General features: G+C 38.8%; 1 protein-coding gene across 6 annotated transcripts in view; it reads right to left on the reverse strand.

Moving 5' to 3' along the window:
* The window catches only part of PXYLP1 (2-phosphoxylose phosphatase 1), a 63,514-nt gene that overhangs the window by 12,649 nt on the left and 34,309 nt on the right, over positions 1-16,556 (reverse strand). For 5 of the 6 annotated variants that reach the window (XM_083849256.1, XM_083849257.1, XM_083849253.1 and 2 more), the window contains exons 3-4: positions 4,093-4,254; positions 3,150-3,276 (exon numbers count right to left, since the gene is read on the reverse strand). In XM_083849256.1, coding sequence (XP_083705382.1) covers positions 3,150-3,276; positions 4,093-4,254 — 289 coding nt within the window. Of the gene's footprint in view, positions 1-3,149; positions 3,277-4,092; positions 4,255-9,765; positions 10,000-16,556 lie in introns of those variants that run through there. The other variant, XM_083849252.1, reaches the window with a different exon arrangement.

Consider the following 16,556-nt stretch of genomic DNA (forward strand, 5'->3'; position numbering starts at 1 on the left):
CATAGAGGAATATAAGCCTGACAGCCAAACACAGCAAATAGTTTCCTGATGTTAAAATAATAAATATTCCATAAAAATAATGACAGAAACCTTAACAATTCTAGCTTTATTCAGAAAGGTCAGCTTTAACCCATCAGGAAACAATGGTACAGAGCCAACTCCTTTAATCTTTCTGCTGTCCTTTCAAAGTCAGCCAGGAGATTCATAAACTTTGTTCTCAAGGAGACAAAGTCTTTTTGTTCTCTACTCATTTTTACCGGTGGTGAACGGTAGCGGGTATATGATTTGTACATTGATCTTCTCATGCTTCATAAATCAGTAACAGCCAGGGGCATCTATACTGCTGGCCTCCTCACATCCTGAGGTTGTGCCCTCTTAACTGCGTTACTTGGTCACTCTTGTTGGCAGTGGCGAAAGTTGCACTACTGCCTTGCCCTTTGTGGATAGTTGTCCTGATTGCATGGCTTCCACATTGTTGTATTCCTTGCCTGAAACTGCAGAAATACCTGTAAAAGCTTTTCTAACAAAAACAAAACCAAGGTCTCATGTGGCACTGTAATACTGAGAACCACAGCAACTCATCCAACATTGACACATCTCTGCAATAAAGATTTCTCACATACATTCTAACATTACAGATACCGAGTAAGATCAGAGGATCAGAGCCTTTAAGAACTCCAAAAGGAACCTGGATCATACTGCTTAACTTTGTACTTTATTCTAAAAATAATCTCACCCCTTAGAGGCAGATCATTAAAAATGTTATCACAGCTATTAACAAATTGTTCATTTTCCATCTTGTTAAATAAATTAATTGGGCACACGACTCTATGGCAGAGATGTCTGTCTGGAAGCTCGGTGTGGCATGCTGAATCTCAGGCAGGCAGCGGGTGCAGAGCACTGCTGGGGTTGGGCACCTCTCAGAACAATTCAAACTTCTCTTGGAGGATGTTTGAGAATGCCACTTCTTGACAGAACAAACATTTGGTGGAAGTTGAAGTATGAATAAAGAAGAAGAGTCAACATAAAAGTAAGTGAAAGGTCTTTAAAAAACTGAACTACGCATAAAGACCCAAGTCACTTGTAACGTAAAAACTTTTTCAATAACAGTAAAAAAAAAAACATATTTAGATTTGTGTTCATGACAGGCATTGGAAAAGTAGTATCTTTTCAAAAGATTTTGATACTTGCTTTAAGCAGTAGCTAAGATATGAGTACATATATACACTCTAAAAATAAGAAAATTAGAAGCTATTTTTATCTTCTAAATTCTGGTGCCATGTTTGCTATAAAAAGCAGATTTCTCCTGTCTACTTTTCCATCCCATTTTAGTCTTAAAAAGTATTTATTTGTATATATTATATACAAAAGTGTATATTTATGGAATATTGTATAAGACTAAGAACAAACATAAAACATGTAAGATTTTTTTCTTTAAAAGCACAGATCTTCAATAGAGGCTTAATTTCACTATTAGAATGGAGAAAAGAATATTACAGTTCAGGTGGTACTGAAATTTTGCACATGTGCGCACATACACAGACGAGTTAAAACTGCTCACGCTTTCAAGCTTTTGTATGGTCACCCCCCCGCCACAACAGTAGCTTGGTCAGCAATATGGCTATTTTTCAATTACTTGTGCCAGGAGAACATTAGAACACTGACAACAACTGAAGACAGCACTGCAAGCCTTGCAAATTTCAGGATATCTATTCACAAGGGCAATTTCTTTTATCTTTACCTTTTTAAAGATAAAATCACAAGCGCTCTCGATGATAGGAGGCTACTAACATTCTGTGGAAAATGGCCCATTAATTTATCCAGACAAGAAGCACATATTTGATATATCTAATACTCGGAAAAGCACTTTCAGCATGCCATTACATTTTCAGCATGACAGAGCAAAGCTACTTCTGAATAATTCTACAACAGAAAAGCAAGAACATCATCTTTCTTTAAAGGAAGAGATTCCATGCTATTCTGGGAAAAAAGGTATTTATGGTAATATCAGCACTGCTTTGTATACCAGTAGATCAGGAGGCCCACTATGCTCTCCCTTAGTAGTGCATGCGGGTACACAAATTGGTTGCAACTCCCAGTCACAGAAAGCTGCACACCTGATGCTGGTGAGTGGGTAGCAGTATAAAGTTGCCAAGAGATTTTATTAATGTCTGATAGTTTTTCCTTCAACTGTAAACATTCACTAGGTTCACTGGATAGTCCTCTACTGGGTAAAAAATAATAAAAATACCACATATCCTATTTAAAAAAAACACATGTAATCAAGCAAGCTAGGACCAAGACTGGTGACTTGAATCATCCTCTTTATTTCTACTGCTCTGCAATATACTTCATCTTTACCAATAAAAAGCTCTAAACAAGAAAGAGAGGTTCTTCTAGAAGAAGCTCAAACTGATTCAGGTGTCAAGACAAGCATCAGCAAACTACAAAGACATGACATTGGACAGAAGCATGATACACTGAAACAGAAAGGTGACATTTTAATGACAGACACAAGTATCAGATGTTTGACAGTGTGAGTGAATGTTAACTACAGTATACGCGTAGTTTTCAAGTAGCAAACAGTTTACTTTGTTTAGCTTGCATTTTTATCATTAAATTTATTTGTTTCACACTTCTCGGGGGAAGTTTGAGACAAATCATTAATTTAAGAGGAAACTCTGAAAACCTGCATTTATATTATTTTTTCTTTTACTTATCAGAAAACATAAATATCAATTTTCCTGTGGTAGTGACCCAGACATTTTTGTGTTCACACGAAAGGAAACACACACAGCTGAAACGGAAGGGATATTTTCAAACACTGCAATAACATTTTGGAAGTGTCTAGAAGCTTATCTAAGAAGAATGGTAACCTAAATACTTAATTAAGTAGCTTTGGCTTTTTTATAGAAGTATACGGAATTTATTCTGATCTGACCTGGTAATAATTAACAGTTCCTGTTTCAGAGGAAGTACTGTACACCAGTCATACAACTCCCCTCCCTGCGCCAACTTTCATCCACCACAATACACAAACATCAGAAGCCACACCATACTTTAAGCTGCAGAAATTGTTTCTTGAAGATAAACAAAATAATTATCAAGCAACACATGCATTAAGTAATGGTATAAGCCAGAAATTTTACCTGCTAGGCTGCAATGTACAGTCAATATCTGGTCTTTTTGTCTTGGGAATGGCATATAGTGGATACCTATCTCCATGTCGAATCAACACTTGAACTGATACTAGTTTAAAATAATGAGGTGCATGACCTAAAGCAAAAAAAAGATTTAAGCAAAAACATAGGTATAATTAATGTTACGATGAAAGAAAAACCCCAGAAGGGATGATGAGTTCTTGTCACAGGAAAGATTATACAAGACTTAGGTACTCAGCACATTCTCCATAGTACATCCAAAGTCCCAAAGCCATACAAGAAATTATTCAAGCACTGGTCTCAGCCAACATAGTAAGGCTACTCCACTTTTATGATGCCTCTTTCCAGACCCCTAATTGTAACGATGCATTTTGCAGCACACTTAATTTGAAGCTTTTTGATATATTAGTTTGTGATTTTATGTTAGTGGGATATGTACATGAGGGAATTCATGCTGCAACCACTATAAAGTGAAGAACACACATGTCTTCAAGTTGACTATGTCTAATGGTTTGGAGTTCCAACATGAATTGATTCTTTTTGTTTGTTTGTTTGGGATTTTTGTTTGGTTGGTTTTGTCTTTTTTTTTTTTTTTTTAGAATTTTAAGTTAATTGTTTTTCAGACATTAATAATAAAATTTGCAATGCAGCTCACGTGTAATAAACATTATAGTTCAAACATTAAATATCTGTATCACTCCCAGCCCTTCCAATTTTAGGATTCCAGTTGACCATTGACTGGAAACAGAAACCACTTCCAAAAATCAAGTTATCAAAGGGGATATTAAAAAAAAGACAGTGCATTTTGAATGTGTTAACATAATTCATCGACCGGCTGGCGTTTGCTGTACCTTGCTTCAAGCACTGAAAAACTGACAATGCACAAAGTCATCATTTCCACTAAATTATCATTTGCACGCAGAAAGCTTACCTTCCATGCTGCGTTCAGCAATGGTAGGAATATTGCAGTAAACACGAGCTTCGTAAACAGGATCTATTGCAGGAGGTTCAGTTAGCAAGTCAGGCATTATTCTTTTTCGGCTCTTAGGATTCAACCCATCTTCCTTGATCGGGTTGACTGGGATTAAATGCACTGAAAGACACAAAACATGCACAATTTACCCTTAAGGACATATAGAACTATGTCTTTAAAAGACAAAAAAAAAAAAAAGAAAAGTAATTATTCACAATGCCTATGGTTTCTATGAAAGGATTCCACCCTAAAATATAGATATTTTGTTTTGAATTTTTCATGTTTTTACATAATCAAGAAGGCAACCCCAGAGAGCTCTTCAGCAACTTCAATCTTGGTTAAGACCACAGAAATCCATCTTGCTGCAGAAAAACTCCACCTTTTGCACTCGTGAAGATGCTTTTTCAGTCAGTCTCTCACTAAGCACTAGGAGAATGATGGAAAGAAAAGGACGATAACAGGCCCATCATTTTCACATTTGCACTGTCCTTCATCATTTTCACTTAAAAACTGATTTAAAGGACATCATGCAAAAGACACAGCACAGTTACGATGATGACTGCAAACCATTTGGAAAACAAAGTAATGGAGATTCTGTGACTATGAGATCAAAGGGACTAAATTGCCTATCATTTTCTCTACCGATTCCTCCTCCTCATCTGGCTACCCTCGCCAGTCTTAAGTAGCCTGACTTATCTAAAGAAATGTATTTATTAAAATGCAACTGAAACTACCATAACAAATTTAATTAGAAAGAAACGCAGTTAATGCTCAGACAAAGCAGGGAAATTAACAGCAATACCACTGCTAGCATTCAAATGTGTAGAAGCATGCTTCTATAATATCTGAACATAAGTTTGGAGTTTTATTGACATAGCCTCTTTAAATTGTTCTGATGTGAAAGCATTAGTTAATTTACAAGCCTTTCAAGATTATACTTGTAATAATGAGCACGCCCCTGCCCCCATCCCCTCCCTTTTTTTTTCCCCCTCTTACTACCACCATTTTCTGGTATTTGAACACAGCTAGATTTATAGGTGAAAATGAGGGAAACTTTTTTTCTTTTTTAACCACTATTCATCTTCTTTGGGGAGAGGAAAAATTAAAAAAAAAAAAGGAAAGAAAGAAAAGACAAGAGAACAAATTTCAAAGCAGAATTTTACTAATTCTTCTGGCTCAGTTTCTCAGTTGCATTTTGATTCCCAGTCCTTATTCTAGAGGTGAATTTGTTCTACAGTAGAGTTGCGTGCACAAAGAAAACCAAAAACAGCAGTAAACTGGAGTGAAATACATACAAATTTAAGAGCACGTAGCTGTTAATGTAACACAGACTCTTCATTCTTACACTACAATATGCTAGTTTAATGTGATTTCTCTTTGCCTGCCAAAACCAGAATTCAAGCATTTTTCCATACCCTTACTAGTGTTGTTGACATGGCTAATACCCACAAGCACAGTGACTTGAAACTTTTCCTTCAGCTGTTCCACATTTTGCATATAATTGCCTATAGGACTGTGCTTGGCAAGAATATTAAGCTGCAGTTTTGACTTTGGACATTGAGCTGTAGGGCTCAGCTGTCATTCCAACATTCATTTATTTATCAGATTCATTTTTTTTTTTTTTTAGCTCCTCCCACACTAAGACTGGTGTAAATTATTGCAAGTCATTGCAAACCCCTGATGAAAGAAACTCTAGTAGCAACACAGAACCTTGGCAATAGCCATTAGAGGTTGATGACTGAGGCTTGAAGGGTGCTTGCAGCAAATTTGTATTTGGAATATAAATCCCAAACCTAAGAATGTGTTACAACAGCTGCTGGCCTCTGCAAATAGACAGCATTACAATACATTGCCTAAAGAGTATAAATGGGGAATTAAATTACAGCAGTTATGTTGTATTGGTCAAGTTTCCTAGCCAGAAAAGGTTAGAAGCAAGAACTTTCAGCTTTGTGTTAACAATTTTCTCAATAGCAACCCACAACATTGCTACTGCTCACTTAATGTCACAAAAACATGGAGCTGGCTTTAGCGCCCATGGGCTTAATATAGCTCAGCTTTGACCCAAGATTGTTTCAGAAGACACAAAAAAAACATAGCCCAATAGCAACAGCTTGGAACTCTAGGGCTAAAATTTAGTTCGGAGATTTAAAAGCAAAATAAGGAACTTAATTTTTGATCAAAGACAAATACAAATAACAGAGCAGACCACACTTTTTCTTATAAGCTATTAACTACAGCACAGATGTACATATTTTCTTATTAAGATCAACTGCCTAGGATTGATGCCACAGAATATTTTATTTACAGATAGCAAGTCTCATTTCTAATCAACCTAGTCAAAGAAATACTTTAACACTGCCAGACAAATTTAAGAACAACAAGCACTGAATCTAACAGAAAAGAAACTACTCAAAACATTAAAAGTAAAATTTAAAATAGCACCTACACGAATATCACAACATATTTTTAGTTCACAAAACCCACTGACAAAACATCCTAAAAGGACGCTCTGAAGTCAACACAGACATTGGAGGTGCAACATTAACACTATCGCGTGGACTGGAAATGGTCTTAGAGATTAGGAGCAACAGTTCGTGTAATTAGTCAGAAAAAAAAATGATAACAACTACCCCTAAATTTCTAAATGCTGCTACTGCAGCACTTAATAATTTAATTAATTAATAAAATAAAATTCAATTTAAAAGTAAAATAAAATTTAATTTAAAAGTAAAATAAAATTTAATTAAAAATAACTTTTAATTAATAAACTGCATTTAATAATTACTTCATAGTATGTGGTAAATATTGCCCTTATTGCTTACAGAATAAGCTTGGATTATACCAGGGAGTAAGAAGGGACACAGGATTTGCAACCCAAAGTGCTACCACTCTGTCCACTTCCAAGTACCTGACACAGGGAGCGGGCCAAAGGAGCTTCTAACTTTGAACCTACCTGCGGCACAACCATGTGGTCTTCCTTTCTGAACATTCTTGACTTAAATGTTTCAAGTTATTTATAGGTTCCTCAAAGAAAATTATCAAAAAAAAAATCTCTGGAGCCAAAAAGCTCGAGACACGTAAACAAGCACTTCCATTGCGTGTAGTATTTACTTTTAACAGATGTGGCATAACATATAATGGAAGAAATCAACCAGACTACCTGCAAATACCTGGGTCTTCTATTTAACTGTTAAATTTAACAATGTTAAACACAAAAAATATCGCAAAATCTGGGCACCAGTCTATGCAGTCCACTGGAAATCTCCACCAGATGTATCCATATAAAAATAGCTATTATTTCAGAAGGGAGGAAAAAACAAGACCAAGGAGATGAATTCTAATTGGAAAGCTGCTTTCTGTCGGCTCAGTTTTAGCATGGTGACCCCAAAGAGCCCACCCGGCAAGACTGTTCCTCATTTCACCTTGTTAAATTAGCTCCTCACAAGCTCTAACCATCCTGTAGCCTCAGTGCTTTGGAAGGAGGGCCCCAAGTAACAGAGCCCCAGTTTGTACTTCTGCTTGTTCCAAATACCGACAGAGGTATTGCTGCCATCCTGACAGCTAACGTCTCAGATGCATCTTGTTTTCTCACCTTTCACTATTCCCTGGACCTTGTTAGCATCTCTTGTATTTATGATGTCTTCTCCTTTCTCCCTCCATTTTCGTTTCAGGTACTTGGGCCTCATGCTCCCTTGCTGTCTTCGTTTATCTCCTAGCTGCCAAATTCTTCTTTGCACGCCTGTCTCCAGCTCCCTATTGCACTGGAAGCTCGGTTTGTGCTCTTGTTCTGGTAGCCCTTACACCACATGGAGCATTTATGTAAAGCTCCTGGAAGACGAGAGGGTCTTCCCTGTATCCCGGTATCTCCTTACTGACAGTCCTCCTCTGCTGTGTCAGTCCCACCTTTGTCTCCCTTGTGGGGGCTCTGGTCCCTGCCTAACCAACACACCTACACACCTCCAAGTAACATTGGACTGATGCAGCTCAGGGTAGGAAAAAAATGCCACTCCTTTGGGTCTGAAATTCATCTTTTTTCCAAGCTCTGTTCTTCCAGCTGTAAATCATTATAAGATCAGTATTCAGTTACGTAGCTTTCACACGACTTTTTATAACTTAGCACTACTTTATATGACTTGTTCTATTAGCTCAACATGCACTTGCTCAAAACAGAAGTCTGCTGATGTATATATAATCATACTTAAATCTTTGATTAAGGGAGCTTTTGAACAAGATCTTTACACTGCTCTGCCTTTCAAAATTCATGTTTTACTGTAACAGGAATGCAACAATGTAAAACAGAGATTAAACAGATGATTTTGATCTATGTGCATTTCCCACACCCAGGGTAGTTAATGAAATACATCTGAAACACATCCAATCATCTATCTGGAAGCTTTGCCAACACTGAAGCTATAAAGAATATGTACATGTTTTTATAGAGGTAGTTTGACAACAAAAAGGGAAAGAAAATGTATTTTATTACCCAATAAGCTGATTTTAAAAAAACTAAAGAAGCTACACAAAAGCTACTTTGAAACATTACATTTGAAAAAGCTGCGTCTAGGAGAAAAAGCAAAAAGGCTCGCAGAAACAATAAAAAAGACCTCAACGCAACTCTGGTGTACCAAGTTAAAATTGTTTAAAACATGAAATAAATTAAACACATTGACTGGTATCAGACACAAGTAAGGCTTGACAAAACAAACTGCAAATTCAGTCCTGTGAGAGACAGACGGGCACTGCTCACACGGCAGAATAGCTATGTACTGCTGTAGAATCTCTCCTTCAGAAATCTGTACATCTCCAAATTCAAATACAGTTTTCTTTTTTAAAGTTAAAATTAAAAGGAAATGAAATCTAAACTTTGATATGAAGTCAATGGCGCAACCAGTCTTTAAATAAGTTGGTCTTAATTTTTCTCTCTCCTAATTTATTAAGAATGCACAGTATAATTAAACAGAAAATGTCCAGTAATTTATTTTTAAATCAAATTAGTTACCCTACAGAGCCTGAAAATGAAAATAAAATTTTAAACAAAGTTAACTGTTTGACTAAGAAACGTATTCATGAACAAAACCAGTAGCATCAAAAAATTACAACGTATGGTTTTATTTTCAATGTACATTAAGTATGACCTATTTTAAGAGTAAGCAGCTAATTTGTCTATTTCCAGACACCCACTCCAATTTCTGAATGCCAGAAAATACATCAAAAAAAATGCAAATATTGGAAAAGTTGTTGCTAAACAACTAAGAGAATCTTTCAAAGGTAATTTCAGTATAATGAGCAGAACAATCCCTACGTAGCAGCTAGTCCCCTGTGGAAGAATGTCAAGTTTATCAAATCAACTGTTGTATTCAGAGGACCAAGCAGGGAGCCAGTCTGATGTGAATTAGGGCTACAAAGCTGACACGAATTTGATAGAATTTAGTACAGCAGAAAAACACACACAAACCAAAGTACAATTCACATAGAAGAAACACCAAATTAAATGCTAAATCACTCCATTACCAGCTTCTCTCCCTCCTTCAGCCCTAGTTTCAGTTTGAAAGGCACAAAAGATATCACCACTGTTTATCCAGAACAAATTCATCCATGAAGAAGAAAAAAAAAAATCACTTTAACATTTACCTAATATCAGAAAGATAGGGAATAAAATCATTCTCCACTTCTGTTTTCCTTTATAACTCCAAGCAGTCTGAGAAGCAGCACCACAAGCAGCCATCTTAGCCTCAAGTTTTCCCTGACTAAACAGGGACTTGAAGTTTTCATCTGTTTTAAGACAGAAGGCTCTTTCAGGTCCATGCAAACATACTATTTAAAACAGTCACATGAAAATGAAGCCACGCGGCAGAAATGCAAAAACTACCCACTATGGGTAACCTTATGCTAACGGGTAAGGAAAAGCAAATGTGCATGACGGAGAATACAAAAAGTTATTTATTCCTCTTCTACCTTCCCCTCCCCTCCCCGTTCTGCTCCTACCAGGGCACTGGCAAGGCCCAGCAGAGAGGAGAACGAACACGCTCCGGCTCCTGAGATTCTGGTGATGGACGGAGACGTTTCTTTCAGCTGCAGTAGAGAACAACCAGAAAAGGTAGGAATGCTCCGAAAGAAACGAGATGGGGAGAAAAGGTGAAGACGTGTACAGCGACAAAAACGATCTGGCAAAATAGCTTAGATGCTCATGGGCTGAAGAGCTCGCAGTGCACGACCCAAGGCACGTGGCAGCGGACTCCCGGCTGAGCTGCAGCGTGCTGCCCCCTGGGACTGGTTCCTGACACCTGCCCTCGTGCCTGGGGAGCACATCCCCACGGCCACTTGCACAGGTTTTGGCTACAAACACGTTTGAACATCAATGAAGGTCAAATACACGTGCGTGACACACAACCCACCCGTCTCATCTTATCCCTTTGTACAGTAAATACAGGTTTTGCATCTCTCTAACATTAGATCTGCGTTAACAGTCAGCATCTTTATCCACAGGGTACAAGGGCACAAACACCGATGTGCTGCATTTGAATGGCTAATCACACCAACAAAAAAGGCTTCTTAGCCACACAGTGGTCATACTATCAAGTACTATTAAGAGAAAGAAGCATAAATATCTCTAAAAAGGCTTGTTAAGGCTGCGAACACACAGCCTAGAAGCAGAAAATAACATATATTATCTGTCCTCTGAAGAAGAGAGAGTCTTCAGGATCTGCCCATTAACTATCCCCATCTGAACTTATTTATTTTTCCACACCTCTGCTTCCTCCAGCAGTTATCCTCTCATTTTCTCTGTTTCTGCTGCCTTCTGCCTGTTCAGGAGCAAGTGGAGCAGAGGGCCCCCAAAGCACAGATGTTTTCTCTGCAGAAAGCCCCCTATGAAACCGCTGCCCTTTCTATCGTAGCGTGGGCTCCGAGCTTCAAGGCTTTCTTCCTACAGTGCTGCTAATGTCTCTGTGCACCCCTCCAAAGCAAAAAGAGGGAAGGGAGCTATGGGGGAGGTGGGCAGCAGAAAGAACAGCAGGGGAGGTGGGGAGAAATCTAAATTCAACCTAGAACAGCAACAACAAATAGCTCTTCTGTGACAAATTCCTGACAAGCTAAAGGAGGTTACCTGGAGTGTAATTTATCCCCAATATTTCCACCTAGCAATAGTATATTTTTCAATGTCTCACAAGCACAGCTTTCAGATTGCAAGAGTAGCTGGGCGGCAGAGATAAGCACTTCCCTTCTAATACACTGAAAAAGGCTGTGAAAACAAAAAGGTCTGAAAGTGGATGACCCACCAGTACAAACCCCTCAACCTCATCACAGATGCAGGCAAGAATTTCTAACCTCATGGTATCCACAGAACAGTCAAATGGGAGCAAACAGTGAACAGAGACTACGGATCTTTTCTTCCAAGTTTCCAAGAATTTGCAAACATTCAGCACTAGTAGAGAGTTAATTTTGGACTGAGATGTGCCCAGACACATACACCTACTTGACATACATTCACTTTCTGGATTGCTGCTGCTTTTCCTCCTACTGTAAGAGAGATCACGGTAATTTAGGCGATTTTCATACAGTCTGTTGATTTACAGCACAACCTTATTGCCAGCAACCTACATTTCATGTTCAAAGAAAGACTAAGTCAAAAATATTCAGTAAAGGTATTTAGAAGTGCAGCTACCAAGTAGTAGCTACTGAGGTATCATTGAATAAACATTCTTTTCAAGTCAGTGCCTCTAATCAAAAGTGCTGAAAAAATCTTTGCTATGGCAACCTTGAATACATGCATTTTGTTCTGCAGAAACACAGATTTCTGCAATAGCCTTCACCACACCCTATTTTGACCTACTAAAATAGTTCTATTGATCCAATCAGGTAAACACACACATACCCCTTCCCACAGGGAAACATCAATTTTTGGTTTTGAAGGCAATGAGGAATGCTACAGCAGACGTGAAATAGAAAATCATATTCGCAATTCTTACTAATAATTATTAACCTCACAAACTCTGCCCCCTCCCCCCCCCAATTTTGATGCACTGGTTCTTGTATGAATGAATATTAGAAATGCACTGCTTTTTAAAACCTGTTTTCCACTGCTGCGCTTGAATTTCCTCGTGTTCCTCAAACTGCATCTTCTGCTTCCAAGTGACAACACAGAAGTTTCCCTTTTTCTTCCCAAATTACTTATGATTTAATAAAGATGAGGTGGATGTCCGTTTCCTTTTGCAGGCCCAGACACCACAGAGCCAGAAGCATCCACTCCCTTCCTGCCCTCTCTCCACCTGCAGAGCTCAGCCACGGCCAGACACCACCAACACTTCTTGGTTTCCCTCCTACACTTTCTCTGACATCCCATGTAACTTGAAGAATACCACCTGCTGAAGGCTGAGATGAACATATCCACTGGAAACATTAAATCTAACAAAATGCTACCTAAAGGTGTTTTTTTCCTTTTTATTTCATGGTTCCTGAAGCTTTGATTATTTTTTTTTTCAATAACTTGTCTAGGTAATTTTCTCCTTAGAGACCTAAACCACTTTTAATTATATAAGTAAATAAAAAAGCTGCTTCTCTTTTTAAAGTGGAGGAAAGATCACTTTTCAGAAGCATCCCGCGTATCAGATGCTTACTCGCAGGAAATGGACACTTAGCAGGGCTGGTAGGCTGCAGCTGTACCTTAACTGATCCGGGGCAGTCAGACCTGACTGAGGGGGAACGAGCGGAGCTGGAAAGGGTTTTTTAATGCGAGCATTTCTAAGAAAGCCTTATTCATACAAGCATACAAGGAGAAAAACGAACAAACAAACAAACAAACTAAAAACCTCACCAAAGTCTCCCACCATGCATAAGCTCAAACATAAGGTAAGCTAAATTTCAGCTTAACAAAATGGAAATCTATCACATGCCCTGGTACGAGCTTTCACAACTCAGCCTCGTCTCTTTCGCCTATAACAGTACTAACATGATTGTGGCTACAACTCGTATCTTTACTAATCACTATTTATGTAATTTCACTGCGTGCAATGGAACTGAAAGCTTATTTTTCAGTCTAATTCCTGATGAGTTTTCAGCCTCCTTGGTTTTCAGAGCCCTCAAGTTTTCCACTGGAGGTACAAATCTCCATATGGACAATTTATAACTACTGTAAATTGGCTGTTTTCTTTGCTGCTTTTCACAGACTTGCTCAGAAATAGTCCAAATTACCTGTTTCTTTCCAGGAATGGATCAAAGTCTATTTAACTGCCTATTTTCTGGATCACAGGTTAGGAACTTCCTTAAAACTTTCTCGTCTCAGGACAATTGCCAAAAATCAGCCTTCTGCCCATGGAGCCATCGTCAGGCAGACGCTGACTCTGGGCCTTATTCCTCTTTAGACTCAGTGGAAAAGGCCAGAGTGCCTTGTCCACGTATTCATGATCAAAACCAAACAGCTACACACAACCAGCACACGTGGCAGCTTTACCAGCCTGAAACAACTCGCACCAGTATTGTTGATATAACGTTTCTTATTTCTACCCACATTAGCTGCATGTTTTGCTGATTTTTCACACAGGGTCCCTATCTGACTTGCACAAAGAAAATAAATATGCTAAGAAAATCAATCTTGCACCAAAACAAAACATGGCAGACCTACTAGTGTTATGTTTTTGAGGCCAAATTCAATCAGACATTAAATTTCACAATGGGCGCTTGCGTTTTTATTCAGTCCAGATGGGGTTCTGAAAAGAGCTTTACAGTTTCAGTTCCCCCCACCCCAATTTGTTTTTCAATTGACAATTCAGGAGGGCATATGGCATTGCTTAAACAGCATCCAGGATTTTCAGCTTGACAGCAATAATGCAGCCCTGCTGACTGCAAGCTCTAGCCTTTTCAAATTCCAGAGACGACAGTCATTTTCCACTTCTCCTACCAAAGTGAAAACCTACCCCGTATATTTTATTTTCCTACTACGCTGAAACACTTAAGTTTTTAACATGGAAAAGATTTATATTTCCATCAATTACATGCCCTCTTTTCTTGTATATGTGTGTGTATATATATATATATATGCAAAATAAAGCTTCTCCTTGCAAACTTCTCACTAATTACCTCACTGCTTGGCTTCCCAGCCCAATTGAAGGAGAGTGGGAGGAGGTTCCTGCTAGACATCTAGACAAGCTAGACAGATTTCCTGCCCTTTAAACGTTTCACTCAAGTCAGATACTGCTCATGCTCCAGGTTATTTAGTGACATGATAAAAAAAGCCCCACCACTGCTTATGATTAAACCGTTCTGTTAGTCCCCAGCACACCACAGGCTTGTTCAGGACACACACGAGAAGGGTGGCATAAACACGATGCTAAAATGAAGTAATTCCTACCAACACATCTGCATAGCTGCCGCGTCTCACCAGGCTGGGATCACTCGATCAAATCTGTGTCCTGAAGACCACTGGTTTAAGTAAACAAAGGCTAAAGAGGTTTTATGGACTGAAAGCACGGCTTTATAAATACAGCGGATGCAGCCATTATTACTTATCTAAAAAGATTCATGAGCACAACAATAAGATTTTAAAGCTCTGTCCTGCTTCTGTCTACAGAACTCAGCAACTGGTAAATTAACTAATCTAGCTGAATTATCCTGGAACAGATTTTCAAAACAGCTTCTATCAGCTGTATTCAGAGATTGTTATCAGCTGTTCCCATTTTCATACTATTGTCTCAAAATAAAGGTCAACATGAAAAGGTAGCTCCAGGACACAAAACACTGAACACCACTGCCATAATTCGCCTGTGGGTGGTGACCTTTATTTTAAGTTAAAGACACTCGTTTCTTTTTCTCCTGTATATTTAATGGATCTGACAAAAACTGGAGCAGGAAGCTGTGCAGCACCGATTACATAATGACTGAAAAAAAAAAAAGATTCTTGGCAGATTTTGCATGAGAACTGAGCACAGAGGCCAACTACACAAAGTATTCAGCACAGCAGAAGAAAATATGTATTTTCTCAAGAACGTGGACTGCAAACCCTGTGTCTTCAGCGTTCTTTTCATCTACAGCAGCTGAAAATTACACAAAATATGGCCCATACAGAAGAGTTCATGTCAGTTCAGCAGCTGCTCCTGTTCTCTTACCTGCAGTACATCGCTAATGCTTTACAATTTTGGCAGGGTCTCTCTGCTGTTGAAACATGCATACCCTCTGACTTACTCTCTACGGAATTCGCTAACTCTTGCTACTAAGCTCACATTCTTCGAATGGATAAGAACTGGAAGTGTGCAGTATTGCTCTCTGTCATCCTAGATAAAATGTTTTTCCCCTCCCTTTGAAGACCAAGCGATAGGAGCAGAGAGTAATTTAGAGCTTCAAGAGCAGGTGGCTGCCTCTTTTCCTTAGCACTCTCCTTAAATGCCATCCCAAAAACTCAGAATGACTTCTTGAGTCAACTTTTATTAAAGCATACACTAGAACATCTAGATACTGAAACAGAAAAGCAAAAATATGTAAGTAAAACAAACAAATAGAAGGACTTCAAAGCGCAGCTTTGCCTGCCCAGTACACCCTTACAAGCATCATTCCCTCAGTTTGAACCAGCACATCAGCAGCTTTTGTGGCTGCAACGAGTACTGTACATCAGCTCACCAGGCCAAGCATTTTGTCACCTCCCAACAGAGCTGCTTGCTGCGGTTCTCAGCAGCATCTCTGTTTCTTCACACCTGCGGCAGTTACAGTAATCTCTCTTTCTCCCAAAGGACTACCGCCCAAAAGTCAAGATAAAACAGAAAGCCTGCGGTTCAGCCACAGCCTTTGCAAAGGCTCAGGATGCAAACTGTTTAATATGTTAATGTCATCAGTCAAACACAATCCACAGACATCTGGTGCTTCCCTACATCGGTGTCCTTCAAAGACACAAAGCCTTACAAATTCAAATCAATATTTTAACTACCGCATTAAATTAGCACCTTTCTGTTTCACATCTAATCCCAACTGTTTTCTGTCCACGAACCGACCTGCTCGAGGAAGTGATCTCAACACCATATGCCACGCCAAGCCAGCTCACTTGTTTGTCCAGCGAGCTGCCACAGACTGGCTAGCAGGAAACCCCACAACAGCGTATTTAACGCAGTAGTGCCTGATAGATTTTTGTGCTGGGGAAACTTGTAATGAAAGACGCAGTCATCAGTCTTAGAAACTCAGAACAGCTCCCTCTGGAACAGAATTATCGATGTCTGTAGCTGTAAACCAGGTTGGAGGAAGCTGGTGAATCATATTTCTTGTCTTCATCCAGTATTAATGTGCACAGTTGGTAAACCCAAATTACACCATGGACCTAGGGCTTCCATCTCTTTTAATCCAACCATCTCCCAAAAATCATAAAGGGAGATCACTTATATTTTCCAAGATTTCATATTTCCCTGTAGCAAGTCCACAAAAGCCTCAGCCTTGTAAACACCCCA

The sequence above is a fragment of the Anser anser genome (genome assembly GCF_964211835.1).
Source record: "Anser anser genome assembly, chromosome: 9".
NCBI lineage: Eukaryota > Metazoa > Chordata > Aves > Anseriformes > Anatidae > Anser > Anser anser.